Raw genomic sequence first — 25582 nt, forward strand, 5'->3', positions numbered from 1 at the left:
TGAATCCTAGAACAACTAAAATTTCAATTAATAATATAGTAAAGTTTAACTTCGTAACTTTTTCAACCATTTAAACTACATTCACAAATTACATGTAGAAGAAAATTCAGTCGTTCCCATATATATGTTTCCAATCAGCAGTATGTCCCTTTATTTTTATTTTTCTTAGTAGTTGAGAAATTTCTGATTAATTATATATGAAATACAAATGTCTCCTAAATTTAAGATGAATTGTGAATCTGATGTATATATAGAAACTAGTAAACGGTCAAAGGTTTGAATAAGGGTCGACCCTTGAAACTCTTTTACCCTTTAAGATGAAATTTAATGACCCTTAGCTCGACCTATATTATATACCCGGGTCTAGTTAAGGGTTTACGAGTCGGGTAACTGGTTTCAAGGGTCCGACCCTTATCTTACTCATCCTTATTTGTAACTACTGTTAGATTTTCCGTCATGTTTTCATGTGTTTATCTAAACCAGAGAAGAGTTTACTAACTTTTGGATCAACTCCTAATGTTAGTTTAATTTTGGCCCAACTTTCAAACAAGTCAAGAGTTTGAGATCCTTTTTAGTTAAATAAGCCAAACACTTAAAACTACCCACAAAAGGTAGTTGGAATATATTTTCAAAAGTACATCCTATGACTCTTTCATTATATATATTAACATAAAACACCAATATAAGTACATCCTATGACTCTTTCATTATATATATTAACATAAAACACAAATATAATATGATTATTGACGTAATTATTTTCCATGGGGTGCACGTCTTACAACTTGTGGACTTGTAAGCAGGTTAGTATTTCCAACAAATACACCTACTGAAACCGTGTGTTTGCACACATTCAGATTACAATAGAGCATTATTGTACATTAATACATTATAATTAAACAAAAAGAAATTAATTTCGCATAGCCTAAACGTTTAAACATTAGTTACATTCGTGTCATTATATACCAAATCTATTTAAAAATGGATCAAAAACTCCAAGAGTCGTATAAACACAAACACATTACTTTCTAACGTTAAAATTATAAAGAAAAATTAGCATAGAAACATAAAACTGTGGAACACTAGAGGATTCATCATGTTTAAATGATAAGTACATAAAAACATGGATGATACTTGAAATGACAAGTACACCAATTGTCAAACAAACTAGCTAGGTCAATATATGTTATTAACAAAGTCAAAAGAACAATGGAATACAACAGGATTCATCATGGGCAGGTACATATGCTGGACACAGGCTATATAAGGAAGGCATTAAGAACAACATAAACACAAACACAAACACAAACACAAACACAAGCATAATTACAACCAAGAGAACTGTTGATTATTTTGAAAATGGCGGGTTCTCGAGCTTTGTTCATGGCTGTTTTTGTGTTTGCAATAGCATTCCAATACTCCATGGTTAATGCAAACTTCCCAAAAAGCATGTATTTCAACTGGGGTGCTCACCATTCTTCCATTCTTGGCAATGGTGATGACCTTCGCCTCGTTTTGGACCAAACTTCTGGTATAAATATATGACTTTTATAACTTTCTATCAAAGAATGTTAAGTAAATTTTGCTTCTATGTTACATAACAATATATGAAACTTCAACCTTAATTACAGGATCGGGTATCCAATCAAAGAGGGCGTTCTTATTTGGAAGCATTGAAATGCTTATCAAGTTGGTCCCAGGGAACTCGGCTGGAACTGTAACGGCGTATTATGTAAGTGCAACAACAAAATATTTGTTAGATATACATATTAAAAATAAGAACTATGTATATTGATATTATGGTTTGTGTCAGTTGTCTTCAACGGGTGCAAAACATGATGAGATCGACTTTGAGTTCTTGGGGAACTCGACAGGAGAGCCTTACACGGTGCACACCAATATTTACACCCAAGGTCAAGGTAGCAGAGAACAACAATTCAAATTGTGGTTTGACCCGACCGCCAATTATCATAACTACACAATTCACTGGAATCCAACCGAAGTTGTGTGAGTACTAAGCACTATTTTAATCTTTATTGTTAAACAATAGTTTGATTATATATTGAGTTATTAACTACCTTTTAATGTATTGCAGATGGTATGTTGATAGTGTGCCGATTCGAGTCTTTAGAAACTATCAAAGTGAAGGGATTGCGTACCCTAACCAACAAGGGATGCGAGTCTACTCCAGTTTGTGGAATGCTGACAACTGGGCTACAAGAGGTGGGCTAGTTAAAATCGACTGGACTTCTGCACCGTTTGCGGCTTACTACCGTAGGTTCAGGGCTCGAGCTTGTAAGTGGAACGGACCGGTTAGCATCAGCCAATGTGCCATTCCTTCTAGGGCCAACTGGTGGACATCTCCTGTTTACCAACAATTGAGCTTTAGGCAACAAGGACAATTAAAATGGGTGCGCGATAACTACATGATCTACAACTACTGTACGGATTTCAAACGCTTTAATGGACAGATGCCACCCGAATGCTCTAAACCACAATACTAACCTAAGCAAGATTCAAACTTGTTTCCAGTTTGTTGAGGATTTGATATTTGATTGCAATAACTCATTAGTACTTCATTGTGTTTCATTATTTCAATTTCTATGCTTTGCATTTCATTTTTTTATCTTTGTATTCTAAATATTCATAAATGTTGTAACCTTTACATTATTTTTGTACCAAATAACTTTTACACGATACTTGGTATCAAGTGCTCGTGACTGACCGTTATTTCCTCAATCTACAAAATTCGAGTTATGCAAAAATAATTAGAAACCAAACTCACTTAAAATCGATCGTATTCAACAAGTTTAGTAGAATTCAACCTGTATGATTGTTAATTATATAATACAAAACATCGTCCTTAACATGATCTTTAAAGTTGTGCAGCCCATGCCGACTGATTAACTTGGTGGGTCGACATGTTTCATTAAACGGATTGACGGGCTGACATGCGTAAGTAAAGGTCAACCCCAACCCAACTTATTTAATATAATGTTAATTAGATGTGACAATTCCAAAAACTGATTATTTTCATGCTGTGTTTAAAGCGGGCACTCCTATCAAATACTAATAAATTTGACTTTCATAATTTTGTAGTAAAATGCCTTTAAATATTATCTTAAAGATTAGATCTAATTAATCTAGGAATGAAATACAGAAAAAGACGTGCAAGGAACAAGATACATTAATACTATTTCCTACTAATATATTATATGTTATACAACTTTGTTTTAGATCTAACTTAAACTTGTGAACTTGTGTTAACTTGTGATGGCTGATCTCTATTAGAAAACATTTGAATTGTTCTTCTAGCAATAGGTTCCCATAATATCTTTAATCTTTCTTCTTTAGCACTATTTCCACCACAATTAGCTTCCTTATTATTACTTGATTCTTCAACACCAAGAAATCTTGGATGAACTATAATCTCCGACATCGATCGATTCTCAACATGTTTACCAGATTTCAGTTCGTTGCTTGACAAAGAAGTAATCATCTCAGAAGAGCTTAAATTACTCCATCTATTCTTCCCCATCAAATCATGATCATAATCAAATATTATTATCCTATGATTAAACTTGTGCAAGATCTCTTGATCATACTCGGGTTCTTCGATCTTTTCGACACTTCTTCGACTTCCAAATCTTGTAGATCCTTCTCTTTCAACAAACAACTCCAAGTTTAAACCTTCACCGGTGGATTGATTGTTTAAAAACCTAAAACTAGTAGAAGATGCAAAAAGAGTCACATCCTCTTGGCTTACTTCACACCTACAAAGTGGACAACCCGAGTGTTTCTCGAGCCATCGGTCCACACAATCGATGTGAAAAGCGTGTTTGCATTTGGGCAACAATCGTAGCATCTCAATATCTTCAAATCTGGACAAACAAATAGAGCATTCCAAGCCGTTTCGTGATCCTTTTAATGTTGAAAACCGGAACATGGGGAGTGATTCGATCAGGGCTTTATCAATACCCGAAACCCTAGGAACTGATTGTGGTATTAGACCTAAGTTTTGTTGATTCAAGTACTGAAGAGAAGATGGGCTGTGCCAGTATTTTATGTAGACCAAAAGTAAGAATGCTAATGACAAAATGATGGCAAGACCTCCTATGACAACTGATAGGCTTGGTTCGAAACCGGTGTCGGAATTAGATGACTTTGAAGTACCATCAGTTTGAGAAGAAGATGAAGATTGTGATTTTGTTGGATTAGAGGAGATGATGAAGATGAGATATATGATGATGAGAAGAAGACAATTCATGGTTTGTTTGTTCTTCTTTTTGTTTGTTTCTTTTTTTGGTGTTGTACAAAGAGGGTTATGTGTTGTTTAATTAACATTTGTTTGGTTTATTTTATATCATGTGACACACGAAGTTTTAATTTTAAATCTTGTGAACGACGACTATAATGACTTATGTTTAGTTTTAGACTTGTTAATTTATCTGATTATGAAACTTCAAATAAACAAAACAAGTTTTTAGTTGTACACCTTTACCTACTCTTATATAAATAATAATATTACCTTAAAGAAAGTTTTATGCAAATTCCAAGTGTTCTAAAGATTATCATATTTTGATGATTGAGCACACATTTACTTTGATGTAAATATTATTAATATAGTTTTTATCTTTTATTTGTTGAGAAATAACATGAGCAAGATAGAGAACCAAATGTGGACGCTCTTAAAAGAATAAATATTACAATTTTGACCTGAAGATAAGTCAATCTAGTAATTTACTCTTAATTTAAAAATATGTTGCATCAATAATGTTTAAATGCCTGTGCTCTTCTTCACAAATTATTTTTAAATATACTATATATTTTTCATTGTAATAAGAATGAAAAACTTTGTTTTTAGTCGGATTGTGTTTGCTATTCAAAAGAGGGTTGCGGCGCAGCTTGTTGCCCGCTTACCTGCTACTTCATTGTAAATCGTTTGGATGTTTCTATGAAATATAAAAGGAGCGTTAATTTCAAAAAAAAAAATTGTAATACTATATAACTAAGTAACAAACCATAAATGTGTGTAACATGCAGGATATCTCCTAATTTGAATTCAGAATTTAATATTTTTTTATTATTTTATGTTATTTAGTTTTCATGTTTATCTTTTTTTCGTTTTAGTATAAATAGGGTGTTATGGTTTATTTGTTAGTCAGTTTTTGTTTAAGTTTATATAAAAGAACATTGTTTTTGGAACCTTTGGTTCGTTTTTATCGTCTTGATTAATTATGAGTCTCTCGAGCCATTGATCGCTTACGAAACTGCATCACTCTACTATTCTTTAGAGTATATTTGACGCAACCAATGGCGAAGTTTCATTAGGGCTAGGGGTGGCCCCGCCCCCCTGTTTTTTTGCGCAGTAGTGTAAATGTGTCCGTTTTTCGTCCGAAAATTTAATATGTAGTGTAAACTTACTTGTTTTCACCCGAAAATTTGAGCCCGACCTCCCTATTTTTTTCGCAGTAGTGTAAATTTATCCGTTTTTCGCCCGAAAATTTAATACGTAGTGTAAACTTACTCGTTTTCGCCCGAAAACTCCCTATTTTTTTCGCAGTGGTGTAAATGTATCCGTTTTTCGCTCGAAAGTTTTATACGTAGTTTAAATTTACCGTTTTCGACAAAAAATTTGAGCCGTCCCCCTCGTTTATGATTTTTTTAATACATTTTGAGTCCCCCCGACACTCGTCCAAGCTTCGCCGCTGGACGCAACACGTGATCATGTAATGTACGGGTGTTAATCACAACCCTCCACCCGTCCTACCCCGCGGTTTCCTCTCTCTCTCTCTCCACACAATTCATCACGGGTTCTTAATTTCATCATATCTCCTCTGTATTATATGCGCGCTGAGAATCTCACATTCTTACATGGAAGAAAGTCTTACAAGTGATCATGCTAAAGTTGCTATTAAGATTTTTATTTTTTACCTTCGTACATATATATATCGTAATAACACAGAAACCATAACACCATATAATTTTCTGATAAGTTTTTACATCCGAAATTGATATATTTAAACTCTAGCTTTTAGAAAAAAAGTTTTATTAACGATCCCACAAATTATATTAAAAAGTTTAACTGATCCCACAAGTTGACATACTAGGGGTCGGACACTCGCTATATGAAACAATTTATTTATTAGTTTTTCAAATAAAACGTATACACTAATATTTTCCAAAATAAATATTATTTCGTGAATCATACGTTCTGCTATGACGAAAGAAACAATATTGAATTTGAAAAATACCTTTCAACAATAACATACTTTGGGTTTCTAATTACGTGTCTTCACAATATTAAAACTGAACACCTTTCTTAATTATCTAGTAACCTTGAGGCTTTATTTATGAAGGAAAATGACTAAAATGTTCATTTTTTTATCAAGCCCTATAAAATTTTCAATTGATCAAACAATTCCTATAAGGTTCACCCTAAAGCTCGTCAATCAAACGAGATTTTTAATCAATCAGATACCGCTACATGTCATAAACCGGCGGGTCGCTAGTTTTTCCAAAAAAGTTGACTTGAGCTGACAGGATTATTTAGGTATCTGACGAGACTATTCTGGCTTCCGACAAGATTTATTTTGGCGTTCAACGAGATTTAGTTTTGGCTTCCGACGATATTTATTTTGGCGTGTGACGAGATTGTTTTAGCTTCCGACGAGATTTTTTGGACATATGGAAGATACCTGTGTGAAATCTCATCAAGTAATGATCAAGTCCACAAGTTTTAGGTGAACATATAAGAAAGGGCGTACAAGAAACCGAAAAAATCGATTATAAATCGAATAAACCAAAAAAAATGAATCGAAACAAAAACCGATTGCCAGGTTTTATGTTTTTGTAATAACCGAACTAACGGTTCGGTTTTGGTTTTGCATGTAATAAAAACCGAACCACATTCCAAAATTCTTATTTTTTCATTTAACTAATTTATAAGAATTTAATAAAGATCTAACTTAAATATTTTTTTATCAAATGTATAATAGTTTATCGGTCAACTAACAAAATTATTTATTCATAAATTTATTATTGTTAACCAGCTTTTTTTAGTCTAAAATGTTCAAGCTCAAATAGGAAAACCCAAACTGAACCAAAACAAAAACCGAAACCAAACGGTTTCAAAATATCTAAAACCCGAGTTTTTGTTTTTGATTTGATTTTAATCCAAAACTGTACCGAACCACTCCAGACATTTTATCAATATTAACCGGTCACATTTTGTTCACTGTCTATATTCGTAAATAACTATATTCAGTTGGACCTCTCATCAATCACCAAACACTGAAAATCAGCCAAATGGTAATCGGAGACGTGGAGAAGATGATAACAGTGGGCTTAATCTGGGGCGCCACAAACGCCTTAATGCGTCGAGGCGCACTTATCTCCGACCAACAACCACCCTCAACCCACAAAAACCCAGTTCTCAAAACCCTGATTGACTGGTTCAATCTCTTACTAATCTGGCAATACTCTCTTCCATTCATCATTAACCTGTCAGCTTCCGCCACCTTCTTTGCTATATTAAACAACACGCCCATCTCTCTTGCGGTTCCGGTTACCAATGCCACCACGTTTGCGGCCACGGCGGTGGTTGGGATGGTGCTGGGTGAAGAGACCCGTGTTGGGTTGACTTTGTTTGGTACGGGTTTGATTGTTTTTGGTGTCTATGTTTGTGTTGTTTGAGTTTGATATGTTGCACACCAGGCGTTTGATGAAATGCTTGTTTGAGAATTGAGATAATGTTATGTTTGGGGTTAAAATTGTAATTTTGTTTGGTTTCGTGGTTGATGTATGTTATATCTATATGTGGATTTGAAGTCTCATTTGTCACGCATGCATTATTACTTTTATTAGGTACTACTTCTAAATCATATGTCAATGTAAAGGTGCACAAAATACCCGGTGGGCTCGACCCGGAATTGATTTCTATTTGTACACGACCTGAGGGTACCATCTGGTATTAGATTTATCCTCGGAGCTGTACCCAACCCGGAAAATCCAGTCAAAACCCGGCCAAATATCCGAGTATACCCGGAACCGGTTCCTACTCAACTCGGTTTTTACTTTTGTTGGACTTTACTCTGAACTGATTCTTACCCGGTTTGTGCACCTCTTTATCAATGCAAGTAATGTATTTGACTATTTGGTACACATATTCGATTGTGTTAAGGCCCAATCACGTGAGGGGTATTATCGTCTTTTGAATCTCTTGTTCATATCCTACAAGTCGTGATTTTTCAAAAATCAAAAGATTATATAGCATGATAGAGGTTAGTTTACATAGCATCAATGAACAAAATTATAACACATAAATTGAAAGAAGCATAATGCAGACATTGGGGTTATTGTTTTTGACTAATCGTTGCCTTCCATTTCGCTCCTCTTCATCTCAATATCAGCGTCAATTTCACCTTCATCTGGTATATCTCCGCTAAAATCTTCGTCTTCTTGATCTTGCTCCACTGTGTGATCCATAATACTTTATGATGCTTCGATTTAAGGGTTTTGAAATGTATCTCTAGCTTGTGCTTGTGGGTGTGAATCAGAAGGAATTGAAGCAATAGATTGCTTCAGCGCTAATCGATGTACTCTAGAATGTTTAGGTATTCACATATTGATTTGTGTATATTATGAACGAGTAGATGAACTTTTATAGATCTTTGTACTCATAACGAATCCCTTTTTCTTCCATGGCGATTTTGGTGGTGGTGGCCGATGGTGTTGTGTGGTGGTGTGAGATTTTTGACATGAAATGACGATATGGTCCTTTACTTTCTCGGACGAAAGCTGTTATAAACCAATATTATACTCGTCCAGTGACCGAGGATTTTTATGGCATAATGACAAAATAATAAAATAAGTGTCTTTTTTTATTTGAATTCAAAATAAAAACATTATTACTTGTTTTAGAAAAAGAGCTAAAATTTGGTGGAAGTTTAATCAAAAGGTTTTTGAAACTCAAAAGAACCAAAATGTGTGTAATTGTATTAGAGTTTTATACTCGTCCGGTGGCCAGCTACTTTACCGTAATAGAAAGGGAAAATGTTTTTACTTGCAAGCGGAAGAGTTTTTATTACAATCAACCACATTTTAGATACAGAATTTGCCAATGCATTAAACATACGTAAACTCTGACTTTAAAGCTGAACATACGTAAAACATATTAGCTATAGGAGGACGGCGTAATCTGTGGGAACTCGCTGTCGGTTACACTCGTTGGTAATTCAATTTGTAAGATTTCTTACTGTTTAGAAAATAATTTTACTTCATATTTATATATATATATATATATATATATATATATATTTAATTTCATAAAAATATATATTAACACAAAAACCCAATAATAATAAGTTTATTGACGTAATTATTTTCTATGGGGTGCAACCTCCACTACTAAATTCTATTCCCAGCTTTAGAGCATATGTGTTGTCAAAATCCAGGAGTCAATATGAGTTATTAAACAAAGTCAAAAGAATAGTGGGACAAAACATCATGGTCAGCCACAATATCATTGTTGGACACAAGCTATAAATATGACAAACAAAAACCATAACTACACAACAAACAACTCAACCAAGAGAACCATTGATTATAGTTTGAAAATGGCGGGTTCTCGAGCTTCATTCATGGCGGTTTTTGTGTTTGCAATAGCATTCCAATAATCCATGGTTAATGCAAACTTCCCAAAAAGCATGTATTTCAACTGGGGTGCTCACCATTCCTCCATTCTTGGCAATGGTGACGACCTCCGCCTTGTTTTGGACCAAACTTCCGGTATAAAGATTTAATCTTTTCGCTATAGATTTGAGTATATGTTTTGCTCCTATGTTGTATAATAATAAACTGATCTTCAAACTTAATCGCAGGGTCTGGTATCCAATCCAAGAGGACCTTCTTATTTGGAAGCATCGAAATGCTAATCAAGTTGGTTCCAGGGAACTCGGCTGGAACGGTGACAGCTTATTACGTAAGTGTAGAATAGAATAATGAAAAACTCGTAAGAAATTATATATTATTAATCAACTACATATAGAGATACAATGAGGATGATTATAAATGAAATTTAAACAAATAATATCTTCTAAACATTATAACAATAAACCCTAGCAAGTGCAACAACGTATTATCAGTAATACTTCATAGGTTATGAATACTGAGAACGATATGTATTCATATGTTTGATTGTGACAGTTATCTTCAACGGGTGCAAAACATGATGAGATCGACTTTGAGTTCTTGGGGAACTCGACAGGAGAGCCTTACACGGTGCACACAAATATTTTCACCCAAGGACAGGGCAACCGAGAGCAATAATTCAAATTATGGTTTGATCCCACCGCCAATTATCACAACTATACAATTCATTGGAATCCAACCGAAGTTGTGTGAGTAAACCGAGACTAAGCACCATTTTATTCCTCATGATTTCAAAGAGTTGCTTGAATTTATATTAACTACTTGTCAATGTATATATATATTGCAGATGGTATGTTGATAGTGTGCCTATTCGAGTCTTCAGAAACTATCAGAGTGAAGGGATTGCATACCCTAACCAACAAGGGATGCGAGTCTACTCCAGTTTGTGGAATGCTGACAACTGGGCAACAAGTGTTGGGGTTAATCTGGTTCGTTTACGGTTCATGGGTCAGCACGTTATCGGGTCAAAGACGGTTAATGGAATGGGTTAATAATAATATGCACGTTTTAATATTAATGGAGTTGTTGAGGTTATCCGATTTATGTGGAAGTGTACGTTTGATAGTACAAGTTTAAGCCTGGAGAATAGGTCATGGAGTTTACCATTACTTTAGGATAAATATTAGTAGTTTATTGTTTTTGTTAAACCCACGTTCAAGTATGTGAGGCTATATAAAGCCTCATTTGTTTTAGCATACAATGTACCTTCTTTTGATATTATAATAGAAAACATTCTCAAACTTCCTTGTTCATATATTCACTGCATATTTACATATACATACAGCAAACGGGTGTTGTGCGTGTGTGTTCATTAGGGCCTGAACCAACAACAAGAGGTGGGCTAGTAAAAATCGACTGGACTTCTGCACCTTTTGAGGCTTACTACCGTAGGTTCAGGGCTAGAGCTTGTAAGTGGAACGGACCGGTTAGCATTAGCCAATATGCCATTCCCTCTCGGGCCAACTGGTGGACATCTCCTGTTTATCAACAGTTGAGTTTCAGGCAACAAGGTCAAATGAAATGGGTAAGAGATAACTACATGATCTACAACTACTGTACGGATTTCAAGCGCTTTAATGGACAGATGGCACCCGAATGTTCTAAACCACAATACTAACCAAAGCAAATATTCAACAATTCAAACGTGTTTCCAGTTTGCTGTATGTATATGTAAGAAACCTTTCAACACCCGTTTGTACTCAAATTTGAGTACAATGAAAGGTTCATCTTGAAATAAATTTTATCAACAATTCCCTTTCATTGTACTCAAATTTATTTCAAGATTTCTTTGTTCCAAACCCAAGTGTTGTTTTCCTCTTAATTCTTGCTCGTTTGAGATTTTAATTTGGTGTCTCACTTCGTGTTTGTGAATTAAATTCTTTAGACTATACAAGCCTTGAAGATTATTCTTTTTGTTAAACTCCAATTTATTTCAACATTTCAAGATTCTTTTGTTTCACTCGAGTTTGATTTATTAATTCGGTATTCGTGTTTGTGAATTACAACTACTATAGACCATATAACCTGAATAATATATAACACGAACCTGAATTAATATATAACTCGAGTAGTGGCATATCCAAATGTGACGAATCACAATCTTTTGATAGTGTTAGATCTTCTCCAACCCCAACTTATTGGTTGCTACGGTTATTCCTACTAAAGAAAGCTGTTTATTAGCATGAAAGACTCTTTGGACGGAGTTCATCATAAAAATAAATTCCAGTTTTTCTATACGTTTTTTATACAGTCTGGCCAACGGTGACAACGCCTACAGTGTCAAGATTCATGAATAAAATGATACTTGTTCGATTGATGGAATACGGGTGTTGGAGTACTATTATTAATTTACAAGCTTACATATTAACTCGTACATCATGTTTGATGTGCATAGCAAAATTGAGTGAGTGTCACAATTTTATATCAACATCTTAATGTAATAAGATATTGAATTGAAGATTAACACATATTATCAGCTATTGGTATATGATTAAAACTATTTTTTTGATGATGTTAATATATAATCTATTTAGCCTTTTCATCTTTACCCCACCTAGGCTTTAGAATATCCGGGAGTTACTTCAAGAATCTTTGGATATTTACATGCAGGATCGTCGGGACAAGGTTCTTTAGGCCATATATCACAGCCTCATGGAGGGCATGGAATTAGTTTTAGATCGTAACCTCCTGGAGGGCAAGGACATGGTTTTGGTGCCGGGGGGCAAGGAGGTGCTTTTGGATTGTTACCTCCTAGAGGGGAAGGACATGGTTTTGGTGCCGGAGGGTAAGGAGGTGCTTCTAGATCGTTACCTCCCGGAGGGCAAGGACATGGTTTTGGTGCCGGAGGGCAAGGAGGTGTGGCTGGATCGTTACCTCCAAGAGGGCAAGGACATGGTTTTGGTATCGGAGGGCTAGGAGGTGCTTCTGGATCGTCACTTCCTGTAGGGAAAGGACCATGTTTAGGTATTGGAGGGCAAGGAGGTGCTTTTAGATCGTTGCCTCCAGGAGGGCAAGGAACTGGTATAGGAGCGTTACCTCCAGGAGGGTAAGGAGTTTTGCCTCCCGAAGAGCATAGTACATTACTTCCTTGAGGACAGAGAATTGGTACAGAAGTGTTTCCTCTAGAAGGGCACGGAGTGTTGCCTTCTGGATTGCAAAGAGCTTTGCCTCCAGGAGGGCATGGAACATTGCCTTTCGACGTACAAGGAGTGTTGCCTCCCGAAGGGCATGATGCTCCGGGTGGGCATTGTGTGTTGCTACTCGGAGGGCATGGAGGTTTGCCTCCTAGAGGACATGGAGCTTTACCTCCCGGAGGACATGGTGTCGCGGGTGGGCATGGTGTGTTGCCTCCCGGAAGACAAGGAGCTGGTTTTGGATTGTTGCCTCGTGGAGGACTAGCAGCTGGTGCTGGCGTTGTGCCTCCTGGATTCAATCTTGGTCCTGAGTCTTTGCCAGCTGGACAATTAAAAGGCTTGCCATCTTTGCATTGACCTTCAATTTTGATGAAATTCTGTGCAAGAACAAAACGTAAAAATAGCAAATGAAGGAGGGATAAAACGAGTTTGATTGGAACCATTCCTTCTCAAATCTTTATATTTTTTGCGTTGCCACTTTATTTTGTTTTGTTGTCAAGAGGGTCAATAAAGGTGGAAGTACTTTGTGGTTGTGTGATTTTGAAAGTTTCCAATTCCTATTAATAGAGAAAAGCCTATGAGAATCAAATCATTTTTATTGATTTTGAACATAATACTTAATTTGAGTTTTATGATTAGTTAAAAGTAATTATATAAATAAGTCAAAAAAAAATTGAGGTAAAAGTATTATGAGTCAATGCAGGGTGGGTTGGGTTTGTGGTTCATGTAAGTAAGAACGTATATTTATAATGAGCAAAGACGGATTGGTTCGGGTTTGGATGTAAACCGGTGTTTGTCCTTTTTTCATTAATATATATAACTAGTTTTATACTCATTAAGTAGCCGGGAGTTTAACGTCAAAAAAACAAATACATATTCTTTTGTATTCTAAACCAAAGTCGTATGTGTTTAAAATAAATACACAACTCATTTAATTCGTAAATATAAAAATGACCGACTTCATTAAAAGTTCCAATGCGTTTTCTCTCATATTCACCAAGTATTTTCTTAAAGTACCATCAATTTGATGCTATGAAGTTGGATGATATTCGCCAATTATACCAACCACACTGCTTAAAAACACACTAACTTCTATATTTTCTTTTTCTCAAAGCTATAGTAGAGAAGCCATTACCAACCTTATCTTTGTTTCCCTATATCATTCCATACTCAATTAAGATAACATCTATTTTACTACCATAATGAAACTATAATGAGATTACTATCATTGTAATATTCAAAACTGTAACATTACAGAAAAAGTAAGTTATCATGCAAGTTAACAATAATAAGAAACACTTAATTTAATACATATCACCGATAATCACAATCATACTTATAGATAACTTGTTTTTCAAACTGACCACCAATATGTACAACTTTGAGAAAAACCTCTTAACCTTTTAACAAAAATTCATTATAAGTTAAGACTACATCTGCCCATAATACTTGAGCATGTGTGAGCACTAAAATTCTAATGTATAGAGCCGATATTCGTCTAGTCGCTCCACTCAAAGCAAAACACATGTCGTCTTGTTCAGAAGAACTGAAGAAATCTGCTAAGAAAGCCGCATCATGTTCAGAACATGTCGTCTGGTTGCCATTACGGTGGTCTTGGTTGTTCCTATAAATCAATCTAATGATGATGATTATATGGCAAAGGAATTGAGTGCTACCTTGCAAATATGTCAACCCCGTAGATTCTTCAATCTCGAAAATACTGTTGGACCGTAAAGAAGCTTAGAACTTCAATTTTACTAAATAATTATATCCAAATTATTGTAATCTTTCAAACAGTTTTGCTCAATATGTTTGCAATTAATCTCATAAATTTTTACCCGAGCGATTAAGTACTTGTATTTCGAATTTCAAGCGATCAATGGTCGAACCATAATTTCATCAACCAAAATAATTCAAGGTCAATCAATTTCACCATAAAAAAACTATAAATTCACCATAAACTCGTTAAAACTATTCGTACATTTGAGAATATCCACAGCATGAGACTGAAAACATACATACATACATACATACATACATACATTCGATACGTGAATTTTATAGTTCTATCTTAGAAAATTATGAATATCTTCAATTAAACCGGCAATATTACTATTAGTATGTGTTATGGGTGGGTGAGAGGGGCGTCAAAGCCACCATGTTGGCACGTTTTAATGGTGAACAACGCTACATCCTGCTCGCCAATGAGCGCCAGAGAGGGCTCCGCGAGGGTACTAAACCAGATCTTGATGTTTTTCTTTTTTAATACGGGTTTTTCAACATTGGATTTATCTAACGAAGATGCTCTAGTCACAATCCGATATATTTAACCATCATGACGAAGATGACATCGAGTTGATCAGGATCGTGAGGCCGCTAAAAACGTCATGTACATTGATAAATTACTTTTGTTATAACCACCACATGATCTTATGCCTTCCTAATACATGTTTATATCCATTTGAGATTCAAACCACTTGATTGATAAATTACTTTTGATAGGCAAATAGCTTAACTTCCAATTACTTGCATGCACATTATGTTGTAGCAAAATATTGATATGATATATTTACTATCCATGAATAATCGGCCACATCATAAAGTACTCCATTTTTTTACATTTTTTCATGCATCTATAAATAATAAAAGAAAAATAATACTATTACCGGCTTAAAACTGTTCACAAGCCAAACCAAAACGAACGAGCATCGACGGTTTCGAAGGTCAAACAATTTGGATAGCCTAAACAAGATGCTTGGCGCAAGAACATGTGCGGATTTACAGAGAACTAGAGATCAGATTAGAAGCAGCAAAATGTAGATAGAAAATTAAGGTTTTGTTTTCTTACAAGTTAAACATCTTACAAGTTATATTAAAACAGGCCAACCGAGCCGTTAGTATTAGTAATGTATGTATCAGTGTATCACAAGCCACAAGGGTAGCTCCACCTGAGTGCACAACATACTTGAGGGTCCAAATTGGTATTTTTTTTAGGATTTATAATTTGATAAATGTTTAATTTGACAATATTTTACCACACTTTAGGAAAATTGATTAAATTAAAACATTAATATAATAGAACAAAATAACAACTACATTGATGTACGCATAAAACAATGGCTCATCACTTTAATCATATTTCTATGCATATATATCTTTAACTTTTATGACTTGTTAGGGTGAGAAGAGGGGGGGGGGGGGGGGGGACATTCAGGCGAGGAAGCAAAATGACTAGGTGTTGGCCACACGATCGGTATCGCATTGGAACGTTGGCTTCCACTCTTGTGAAACCGCAAAATCAATAGCAAGCGGGACCATGCCGCTAGGTGAGGAAGATATAAATGAGAAAGGGAAGCAGGATAACGGTGACGTGACAATGATATCGAAAATTCTTTGATATGACACACATCACCTTTAAAGCAAGAATCACATTGCACACATTAAAAGAAATACCAAGACATGCTAGTATCTTTTTACATTTTTTTAAATTGTTGTTTTTTCTTTACAGAAGTTTCATTTTTCATCTTTTATAAAAGCCTTTATTCATGTCACATCTAACGTAAATGATGATTGAGATGCTTAAAAGACAACATAGTACTAAAACATTAACGAGACGAGTTCAAAAGTTTTGAACCTCAAGCTTGAGACATTTAGTATTAATTATTTCTTTATTTAAACCTATATATGATTAATTTTATTTTTATATTTATATTTATATATACTTTAGTTATGTTTTGAATTGCATATAATAAATCTTGTGTAATATATTTTTATTATATTGGATGAAAGTTATTATATTTAGCTCTAGTCGGACTCAAAATCCTTTAAACTCGGCTCAGTTTAGCCTGACATGAATAGTAACTACCTATCCATAGTCCTAATAAGCACATGAAAACCCATTTTAATGGGCCCATAAAAGCCTTCTCCTTTTGAAATGACAATAGGTTTTTAATTATTCTTTTCCACTCAGAAAACCCGGGAACGAAAATTAGGAGAGCAAGATCCCTTGCCTCCTGGGCATGAAGCACCTGGAGGGCATGGAGCTCCTGGAGAGCATGGAGCTCCTGGAGGGCAAGGAGAACCTGGAGAACATGGAGTGTTTCCTCTCGGGGGGCATGGAGCACCTGGAGGACATGAAGATTGGCTTGTCGGAGGGCACGGAGATCCTGGAGGGCAGGGAGAACTTGGTGGGCATGGAGCTCCCGGAGGGCATGAAGAACCACCCGCAGGGCAAGCTCTGCTAGTCGGAGGGCACGAAGCTCCTGGTGGGCAGTTTCCTCCTGGCGGGCATGGAGCTCCAGGAGGGCATGGAGTGCAACCTCCCGCAGGGCAAGCTCTACTAGTCGGAGGGCACGAAGCTCCTGGTGGGCAGTTTCCTCCTGGCGGGCATGGGGCTCCAGGAGGGCATGGAGTGCAACCCCCCGCAGGGCAAGCTCTACTAGTCGGAGGGCAGTTTCCTCCTGGAGGGCATGGAGCTCCGGGAGGACATGGAGTGCTACCTCCGCAAGATTTGACTCCTGGGGGGCAGTTTCCTCCTGGAGGGCATGGAGCTCCAGGAGGGCATGGACATGGAGTGTTACCTCCGCAAGCTTTCACTCCTGGAGGGCAGGGAGCTCCTGGGGGGCAGTTTCCTCCCGGAGGGCATGGAGCTCCTGGGGGGCAGTTTCCTCCTGGAGGGCATGGAGTGTTACCTCCGCAAGCTTTGACTGCTAAAGATTTGACTCTTGAAAGGCATTGAGTCCTGACCCCAGAAGGGCAAGGAATGTTGTCTTTCGGGGGGCAAGCAGCTTTGCCTTTTGGAGGGCATGGACTATTTCCTCGTGTAGGGCATGGAGCTCCCGGAGGGCATGGAGTGTTACCTCCCGCAGGGCAAACTTTGACTCCCGCAGGGCACTGAGATCCTTGAGGGCAAGGAATTGGTATAGGTTTTTTGTCTCCTGTTGGGCACGGAGCGTCACTTCCCGGAGGGCATGGAGTGTTGCTTCCTGGAGGACAGGGAATGGGTATAGGTTTTTTGTCTCCCGTAGGGCATGGTGCTCCATGTGGGCATGAAGAGTTTCCCCCTGGAGGGCATGGTGCTCCAGGTGGGCAAGAAGAGTTTCCCCCTGGAGGGCATGCAGGTGGGCAAGAAGAGTTGCCGCCCGAAGGGCATGGTGATCCAGGTGGGCATGGTGTGTTGCTTCCTGGGGGGCATGGAATTGGTATTGGTTTGTTTTCTCCCGGAGGGCATGGTGCTCCTGGTGGGCATGGTGTGTTGCCTTCGGGAGGGCATGGTGCTCCAGGTGGGAATGGAGTGTTGCCACTCGGAGGGCAGGGTGTTTTGCCTCCTGAAGGACATGGTGCTCCGGGTGGGCACGGTGTGTTGCTACTTGGAGGGCATGGTGTGTTACTACCCGGAGGGCATGGAGTTTTGCCTCCTGGAGGGCATGGTGCTCCAGGTGGGCATGGTGTGTTACTACTCGGAGGGCACGGTGTTCCAGGTGGGCATGGCGCTCCGGGAGGGCATGGTGCTCCAGGTGGGCATGGTGTGTTTCCACTCGGAGGGCATGGAGTTTTACCTCCTGAAGGACATGGTGCTCCAGGTGGGCATGGTGAGTTGCCTCCCGGAGGGCATGGTGCTCCGGGTGGGCATGGTGTGTTGCTACTCGGAGGGCATGGTGCTCCAGGTGGACATGGTGCTCCTGGCGGGCATGGTGATCCAGGTGGGCATGGTGTGTTACTACCCGGAGGGCATGGAGTTTTGCCTCCTGGAGGGCATGGTGCTCCGGGTGGGCATGGTGTGTTACTACTCGGAGGGCACGGTGCTCCAGGTGGGCATGGTGTGTTGCTACTCGGAGGGCATGGAGGTTTTCCTCCCGGAGGGCATGGTGCTCCTGGAGGGCATGGTGCTCCGGGTGGGCATGGTGTGTTGCTTCCTGGTGAGCACGGAGGTTTGCCACCTGGTGGGCATGGTGCTCCCGGTGGGCATGGTGAATTACCTCCCGGAGGGTATGGAGCTTTGCCTCCCGGAGGGCATGGTGCCCCTGGTGGGCATGGTGAGCCGCCTCCCGGAGGGCATGGTGCTCCAGGTGGGCATGGTGAGCCGCCTCCCGGAGGACATGGAGCTTTGCCTCCCGGAGGGCATGGTGCTCCGGGTGGGCATGGTGAGCCGCCTCCCGGAGGGCATGGTGCCCCGGGTGGGCATGGTGAGCCGCCTCCCGGAGGGCATGGAGCTTTGCCTCCCGTAGGGCATGGTGATCCGGGTGGGCATGGTGAACCGCCTCCTGGAGGGCATGGTGCCTCGGGTGGGCATGGTGAGCCGCCTCCCGGAGGGCATGGAGCTTTGCCTCCCGGAGGGCATGGTGATCCCGGTGGGCATGGTGAGCCGCCTCCTGGAGGGCATGGTGCTCCGGGTGGGCATGGTGAGCTGCCTCCCGGAGGGCATGGAGCTTTGCCTCCCGGAGGGCATGGTGATCCTGGTGGGCATGGTGAGCCGCCTCCTGGAGGGCATGGTGCCCCGGGTGGGCATGGTGAGCCGCCTCCCGGAGGGCATGGTGCCCCGGGTGGGCATGGTGAGCCGCCTCCCGGAGGGCATGGAGCTTTGCCTCCTGGAGGACAAGGAGCGGGTTTTGGATCGTCACCTCCAGGAGGACTAGGAGTTGGTGCTGGTGGTGGCGATGCGCCTCCTGTCAATCGTGGACCTGAGTCTTTGTCAGCTGGACAATTGAACGGTTTGCCATCTTTACATTGACACTCAATTTCAATGAAATTCTGTGAAAGAACAGAAGATACAAATAATAAATGAAGGACTGATAAAACTAGTTTGATTGAAGCCATTGGGTTCTAAGAATTTTTGTTATTTGATCTGACAGTTTTTCGCATCTTTATAGTTGATGTGTTGGCTTAATTTTAGAATGTTATGTGGGTATGTTTTCAAGTTGATGTCAGTCACTCAATAAAGTGGAAAATTCTTTGTGGTCATGTGTAAGTAAATGACGAAACACTAGGCAAACAAATTGGTCATCTTGAAACTTTCTATTTCCTATCAATAGAAAAAGAGTCAATTTTATTTAATTAATCAAATAACTACACATAAGTTAATTAAGTTTGTTATGTCTTTGTTAATAATATATTAATTAAAATTTATCGTTTAAACAAATCTGAACATTTGTCAATGCATATGAAAATGGTCAACAAAGTTAAATCATGTTCCATGCTGCGGTGGAAACCGTTTATCGGGTTTAGTCGTTGGTTCGTGTGATGGTTACTAGCCTGGTCGGTCTGTTTGCCTTCCAATGTGGGCACTATAAAAGTTGAGTCGGATAGGGGTTCGGTTGGGTATAGATAGAGGTGCACAGCCAACCCGGTTAACCGGCTCTTAACCTATTCCAATTTCCAACCCGAAATCCTAAAGTTACTAACCCGTCCACCACTAACTGGTTTATACCCGTTTCTAACCACCGATTAGATACCGGCTTATATTATTGATCTTCGAAACCGGTTACAAAATGGTTAACCGAACTGGTTATTTTTTTTAATTGTTTTTTAAAACCGTTTTTTTCCGGTTATTTACCGGTTAACCGGTTCGGTTATACCCGAAAGCGGTTATACCGTGTAGGGGTTTCTTGTCTCAAACCAGTTAGTACCCGACCTGATTAACCGGTTATTTGATCGTATCACTAATTGGTTTTGAAAATAACCGGTTTTCAACTAACCGATTTGTAGGTATAGACATATGGATTATTTACTGATGGTATTTTCTACATGTTGGAATTTGGTTGTCAGGTTAATGCATGTAAAAAGAATATCAGTAAAAGTAGCTAAATACATGTATTTGACTACAAATGCTAATGTCTAAATGCATATAACTTAAAGCTAGCTTGGGGTTTATAAAAGCGTCTTTGTATATAACTATGTTATTTTTATCCTTGCTACACCTAGCTTAAATGATGTTTGACACAACTAAAACTCATAGTGGAGTTTAATAAATAAAAACGGCAGTTGAGTTCAAACGTGACTTGTTTAATTTATCAAAGCTTAAGTTTAGCTCGTGAGAAACTTTTCAACACAAATTCGACCCATTTACTATTTGTTAATTCTTTATTTATTCTTTTTGTAACTTAATATATATTATTTGGAAATATTTGTAATTATATAATTATTCTTTTGCAGTATGTGTTTTAGTGTTTATATTTCAGCCAAACTTGACTAGCATTAGTGAATAGTGAATATATCCAACTTAGGCAACTATCAATGGTTCTAAGTTCTAACAAGCATGTGGTAGCCCATCTTAGTAGGCAGAAGCCCATAACTTTTATCAGCCCGTGGTCTTTGACTATTAAACTTATTTTTAATTAGTTATAACTTCCTGCATTTATATTTTAATCGTTATGATGAGTGCTTATTTATTGTAATTCTAGGTGTACAAAGTACAAACTAAATACACTCTAATTGGCCTTTGGATACAATGACAGGGGTGATAGTTAAGACCTGGGATGTTTGAAGTCTTGGGTTCGAAACCTGACTCAAAGAGGTTTTTTCATAGTGATGGGTTTCCTATTTGATGGTGTTATTTGGTGAGTCAAACTTAGAGCGTCAAAATTAATATGGATGATTGACATTTACTCTCAGAAAGGCTAGCTCGGGTAACGAAGATAGTTCCAAACGTTGTAAAAAAACCTAATTAAATTAATACACACTAGATATACAAACTAAACATACAAAATATATATAAACTAAATACAGTCACACCATTTAGTATATTGAAACATGTAGTTTTATATTAGGCATTACTCCAAACATTGACCAACTAAAATGTCAATAGATATTTTGTTATTGATTTAATTGTCATGTGAGTTGAATTCTTGACTTTTAGAATACTTACAAAGCATTGGAAACATGGTGACAAAGCTAAAATTAAGATAGATGTGACGATCGAGTAAACAGCATTTTCTTATTGTGACATTGAATATTAACTGGTCTTGATGTATTTGTTTAATGAGTCCTCAAAGTCGTTTTTTGGACGAATAGTGTCACAATAGTTTAAAATGTTGAGGACGACGCCCTTTAACTATAATGGCGTGGAATTAGTCTATTAAATACAATGTAAAGCTATAGGATAATATTGTTAATGTGGTAATTTATCAATTTATAAGATTAATGCATAACTATTACCTGCAAATAATCATAACAATTTATTTGTAGAAAATAAAAATGCTGAAGATTTTTTTCTAAAAAAAAGTTTTCTTAAATATATTGCTTAATGAATGGTGAAGATTATGGTTTTCTATGAAGGGTTGATTCCTTATTCACACGAGGTCGATTCCTTATATTCCCTGCTTGCGGTGCGCGTATATAATGTATATATGTGTGTACCCTCGGGTGGACAAAAGTGAAATTGCACTAATTTGATGTGATTTTACTAATCTCGTGAAAATAACGTTAAAAGTGGCGGAAGGTTAATCAGGCATCATGTGGTGGCGTTGATAGCCGAAAGCTAGACAAGGGTACATGCACCAATTGGTGGTGTTCCGATGGTTGAGTGTTATGTGTCTTATGTCCAAGGCTTGATGCAAAACTACTATCGAGCCGAGGGTTTCACCGGAAGCAGTCTCTCTATTCCTAAAAGGTAGAGGTAAGACTGTTTACATCTTACCCTCCTCAGACCCTAACATAACTTTGTTATTAGTGGGATATACGGAGTACGATGATGATAATGATAATGATGATGACGACGACGACGACGATGATAAATGTAAAGTTGAGAAGTTATAATGATAATTTGAAAACAGGTAGGAATGTTCAAATATGTATCACTTAATTGTGTTTTGGAGTAGAAAGAAAGAATATATAATACAATAGAAAAAATATTTAACAACTATTTCTAATCCCTCTCTCAATATATATGGATTATCTTTCATCCAACACCTATAAGTTATTATATAATTTGTGGAGTTTTCTGAATAGAATTATTCTTTATTAAACACAAATTTTGTAATGCTAATTAATATTTGATAAAACAAAACTAGCTGTAACACATAAAACTGATCACAAAAAGATGTCATAACATGTTAACATGTTCTTGCATGACGATTGCCCATTTGGAGCTTCAAAAAGATATTGTTTAATTTATGTCAGGCGGTTTTAGGAAAGCATAAGTTTATATTAAAATATATCATCTTACATAACATTTGTTACATAAAATCCATAAAAATCATTTCGGAAATAATTATGTTTCCTTTAATTGATTCTTTTATACCAAATTAATTTTGGCTCCTTTGATTTTATTTTTCAAAACAGCTACTAGCTACTTTCTTGTATTTAAACTACCGCTTTAAAGCTCATTTCTTTATTTAGCACCTTTAGTTGATTAGTTAAGCACAAATATACAGAAAAACATATGTAGTGAACAATATATTAATGCAATTCAGTTATAACTATATGTTAAGAGAAAAAGGATATTTAAACTCTATATTTTGCTATACATACCAAATAAATTTCAATAAAAAAGTATACAGTATATTTCCTTAATAAAATGGTAAATCTATAACTTAAGCTTGAGATATTGTGTTAATTTGTTGTTGTTGAACCTCTCTATTAGCAAACCATTGAATAGTTCTTCTAGCAATAGGTAGCCATAATCTCTTTAATCTCTCTTCTTTAGCCCTAATCCCACCACAATTAGCTTCCTTATTACTTGATTCTTCAACACCAAGAAACCTTGAATGGACTATAATCTCGGACATCGATCGTTCCCCGACGAGCTTCGCTGATTTCGCCTCGTTGGATGTTTCGATACCAAGCTCTCGTTTCTTGATCTTTTTCTCAAATTCCCTTTTTCTTTTGATTTCTTCCTTGATCTTGATCACTTGATCATTATGCACACATGTAATTTTGGTAGGCGGGTAAGGATCGAACCGGTTACTTGACAAAGAAGTAATCATTTCGGATTTTAAAAACAAAAGATCAGATGAACTCAAACTACTCCATCTATTCTTCCCTATTAAACCATGCTCATAATCAGATATTATTATCCTATGATTAAACTTGTGCAACATCTCTTGATCATCATCATACTCGTCGTCTTCGATCCTTTCATTCTTTTCGACACTTCTTCGACTTCCAAATCTTGTGGATCCTTCCCTTTCAACAAACAACTCCAAGTTCGAACCTTCACGAGCTGATTCATTATTTAAAAACTGAAAACTACTCGAATATGTGAAAAGCGTCACATCCTCTTCGCTTACTTTACACCTACAAAGTGGACAACCCGAGTTTTTCTCAAGCCACCGGTCTACACAATCGATATGAAACGCGTGTTTGCATTTAGGCAACAATCGTAGCATCTCTACATCTTCAAATCTAGACAAACAAATGGAGCATTCTAACCCGTTTCGCAAACCTTTTAACGTTGAAAACCTGAAAAATGGGAGCGATTCGATCACAGTTTTATCGATACCAGAAACCCTAGAAACTGACCTAGGTAATAAACCACCAAAGTTTTCTTGATTCAAGTATTGAAGAGAAGAGGGTCTATGACAACATTTTGCATAGACTAAAATTAAGAATGTTAACGAAAACATGACGGCAAGAACTCCGATAACAACGGCTAAACTTGGTTGGAAATTAGTGGTGGAATCCGGTGAGTTTGAATTAATATCATCGGTCCGAGAGTTCGATAAAGATTGTGATAGTGTTGGGTTAGGAGTGATGATGATTACAGATATGATGAAGGTTATGATGATAATATGGTTGTGTTGTTTGGTCACCGGAATTTGAAGAAACTCCGGCAGGTTTCTTGCCGGAAAGTTCATGGCTTTTTTTGTGCAAAGAGGGTTTACTTTTTAAGTGTTGTATTTGACATTTATTTGGTTTATTTATATCTTGAGACCCAAAAAAAAATTATTTTAATTTTAGTGATCAACTGACCAGTGAGTATGTAATGACTTTTGAATAGGTTTCCACTTTATTATATTATATATATATATATATAATATATTATAAACCTTTAATTAAATACTATTTTTTCAAACTTTTGTTTGGAAATGAAGGCTTCAAAATCAAAATGAGAGGCAAATTTTTGATTTATTTGTGGGTGGGGGGTGGGGTGCCACCGGGGTGGGCCCGGCCTGACTTGGCAACGCTGAGATTAACAACGTTCAGGGTGGCTTGGCCTCGATGAAATTCACCATGGACGTGAGGGGAGGGGTATAGAAAATGACTATAGCGTTATACATTTGACAAAAGTTAATGTAAATTTCAAGTGTTTTTAGGCTCAATGGCACAAAAAAAGGCAAGTTAAGCGATAGCTTGACTAGTTAAACATAAGCGAGTGTGACTTCAACTTGAGTTTGAGATCGAGTTATCTTGAACTCAAGGTTTTTGTCTTGATCTCGTGTAATGCCCCGTTACCGGTAGCCCTACTTTAACGTTGGATTTACTCATAAACGCAGTTCTAAATATCAGAGTTAAATAAAACATTCGCGGAACATTGAAAACATTCAAACCATTACATTCCATAACCCTAATTCTTGTCTTATCGAGCATTCATAGTCATTTAAAAACAAAACATAGTCTTTTAAAATAAAACATCATAGTAAAATCTTCAGATGCTAGCTTCGTCCAACTCTACCATGTGTCCTCCTCAAGCTACCTGCCTCATTCTACTCACCTGCGTGCATACTAAAAGTCAGCTACGCTGAGTGAGTTCTAGTTAATCACATACTCATACAATACCTTCTTACATTTCATACTTAACC

The 25582-nt window shown here is 37.5% G+C and overlaps 3 protein-coding genes and 2 pseudogenes across 3 annotated transcripts; 3 read left to right on the forward strand and 2 right to left on the reverse strand.

The window, feature by feature from the left end:
* Positions 1-1359: 1359 nt before the first annotated feature.
* Positions 1360-2504, forward strand: LOC143566683 (putative xyloglucan endotransglucosylase/hydrolase protein 26). Its single transcript, XM_077053310.1, has 4 exons — positions 1360-1531; positions 1632-1732; positions 1814-2007; positions 2096-2504. Exons 1-4 carry the CDS (start codon positions 1360-1362, stop codon positions 2502-2504), a joined length of 876 nt encoding a protein of 291 aa, XP_076909425.1.
* Positions 2505-3244: 740 nt separating this feature from the next.
* Positions 3245-4298, reverse strand: LOC143567851 (E3 ubiquitin-protein ligase ATL42 pseudogene; annotated as a pseudogene).
* A 3005-nt stretch (positions 4299-7303) lies between these two features.
* Positions 7304-7700, forward strand: LOC143567860 (uncharacterized). Its single transcript, XM_077054158.1, has one exon. It carries the CDS (start codon positions 7309-7311, stop codon positions 7693-7695), a length of 387 nt encoding a protein of 128 aa, XP_076910273.1. The 5' UTR covers positions 7304-7308; the 3' UTR covers positions 7696-7700.
* A 1980-nt stretch (positions 7701-9680) lies between these two features.
* Positions 9681-11329, forward strand: LOC143566690 (putative xyloglucan endotransglucosylase/hydrolase protein 26). The gene is made up of 5 exons (XM_077053321.1): positions 9681-9789; positions 9882-9982; positions 10207-10312; positions 10499-10764; positions 10997-11329. Exons 1-5 carry the CDS (start codon positions 9681-9683, stop codon positions 11327-11329), a joined length of 915 nt encoding a protein of 304 aa, XP_076909436.1.
* A 12018-nt stretch (positions 11330-23347) lies between these two features.
* On the reverse strand, positions 23348-24759 carry LOC143567871 (E3 ubiquitin-protein ligase ATL42 pseudogene; annotated as a pseudogene).
* Positions 24760-25582: the final 823 nt, after the last annotated feature.

Source organism: Bidens hawaiensis, unplaced genomic scaffold (assembly GCF_021521415.1).
Source record: "Bidens hawaiensis isolate Kalapana, Puna unplaced genomic scaffold, B.hawaiensis_p1.1 tig00001236_1, whole genome shotgun sequence".
NCBI classification, from domain to species: domain Eukaryota; kingdom Viridiplantae; phylum Streptophyta; class Magnoliopsida; order Asterales; family Asteraceae; genus Bidens; species Bidens hawaiensis.

Bases quoted from the DNA above. Each gene is read 5' to 3' on its own strand.
- LOC143566683 (XM_077053310.1), top strand. From the start codon at position 1,360: ATGGCGGGTTCTCGAGCTTTGTTCATGGCTGTTTTTGTGTTTGCAATA. The intron at 1,532-1,631 runs GTATAAATATAT...CCTTAATTACAG, and splicing joins CGTTTTGGACCAAACTTCTG to GATCGGGTATCCAATCAAAG. The intron at 2,008-2,095 runs GTGAGTACTAAG...AATGTATTGCAG, and splicing joins TGGAATCCAACCGAAGTTGT to ATGGTATGTTGATAGTGTGC.
- LOC143567860 (XM_077054158.1), top strand. From the start codon at position 7,309: ATGGTAATCGGAGACGTGGAGAAGATGATAACAGTGGGCTTAATCTGG.
- LOC143566690 (XM_077053321.1), top strand. From the start codon at position 9,681: ATGGTTAATGCAAACTTCCCAAAAAGCATGTATTTCAACTGGGGTGCT. The intron at 9,983-10,206 runs GTAAGTGTAGAA...TGATTGTGACAG, and splicing joins GAACGGTGACAGCTTATTAC to TTATCTTCAACGGGTGCAAA. The intron at 10,765-10,996 runs GTACGTTTGATA...ATATACATACAG, and splicing joins TATCCGATTTATGTGGAAGT to CAAACGGGTGTTGTGCGTGT.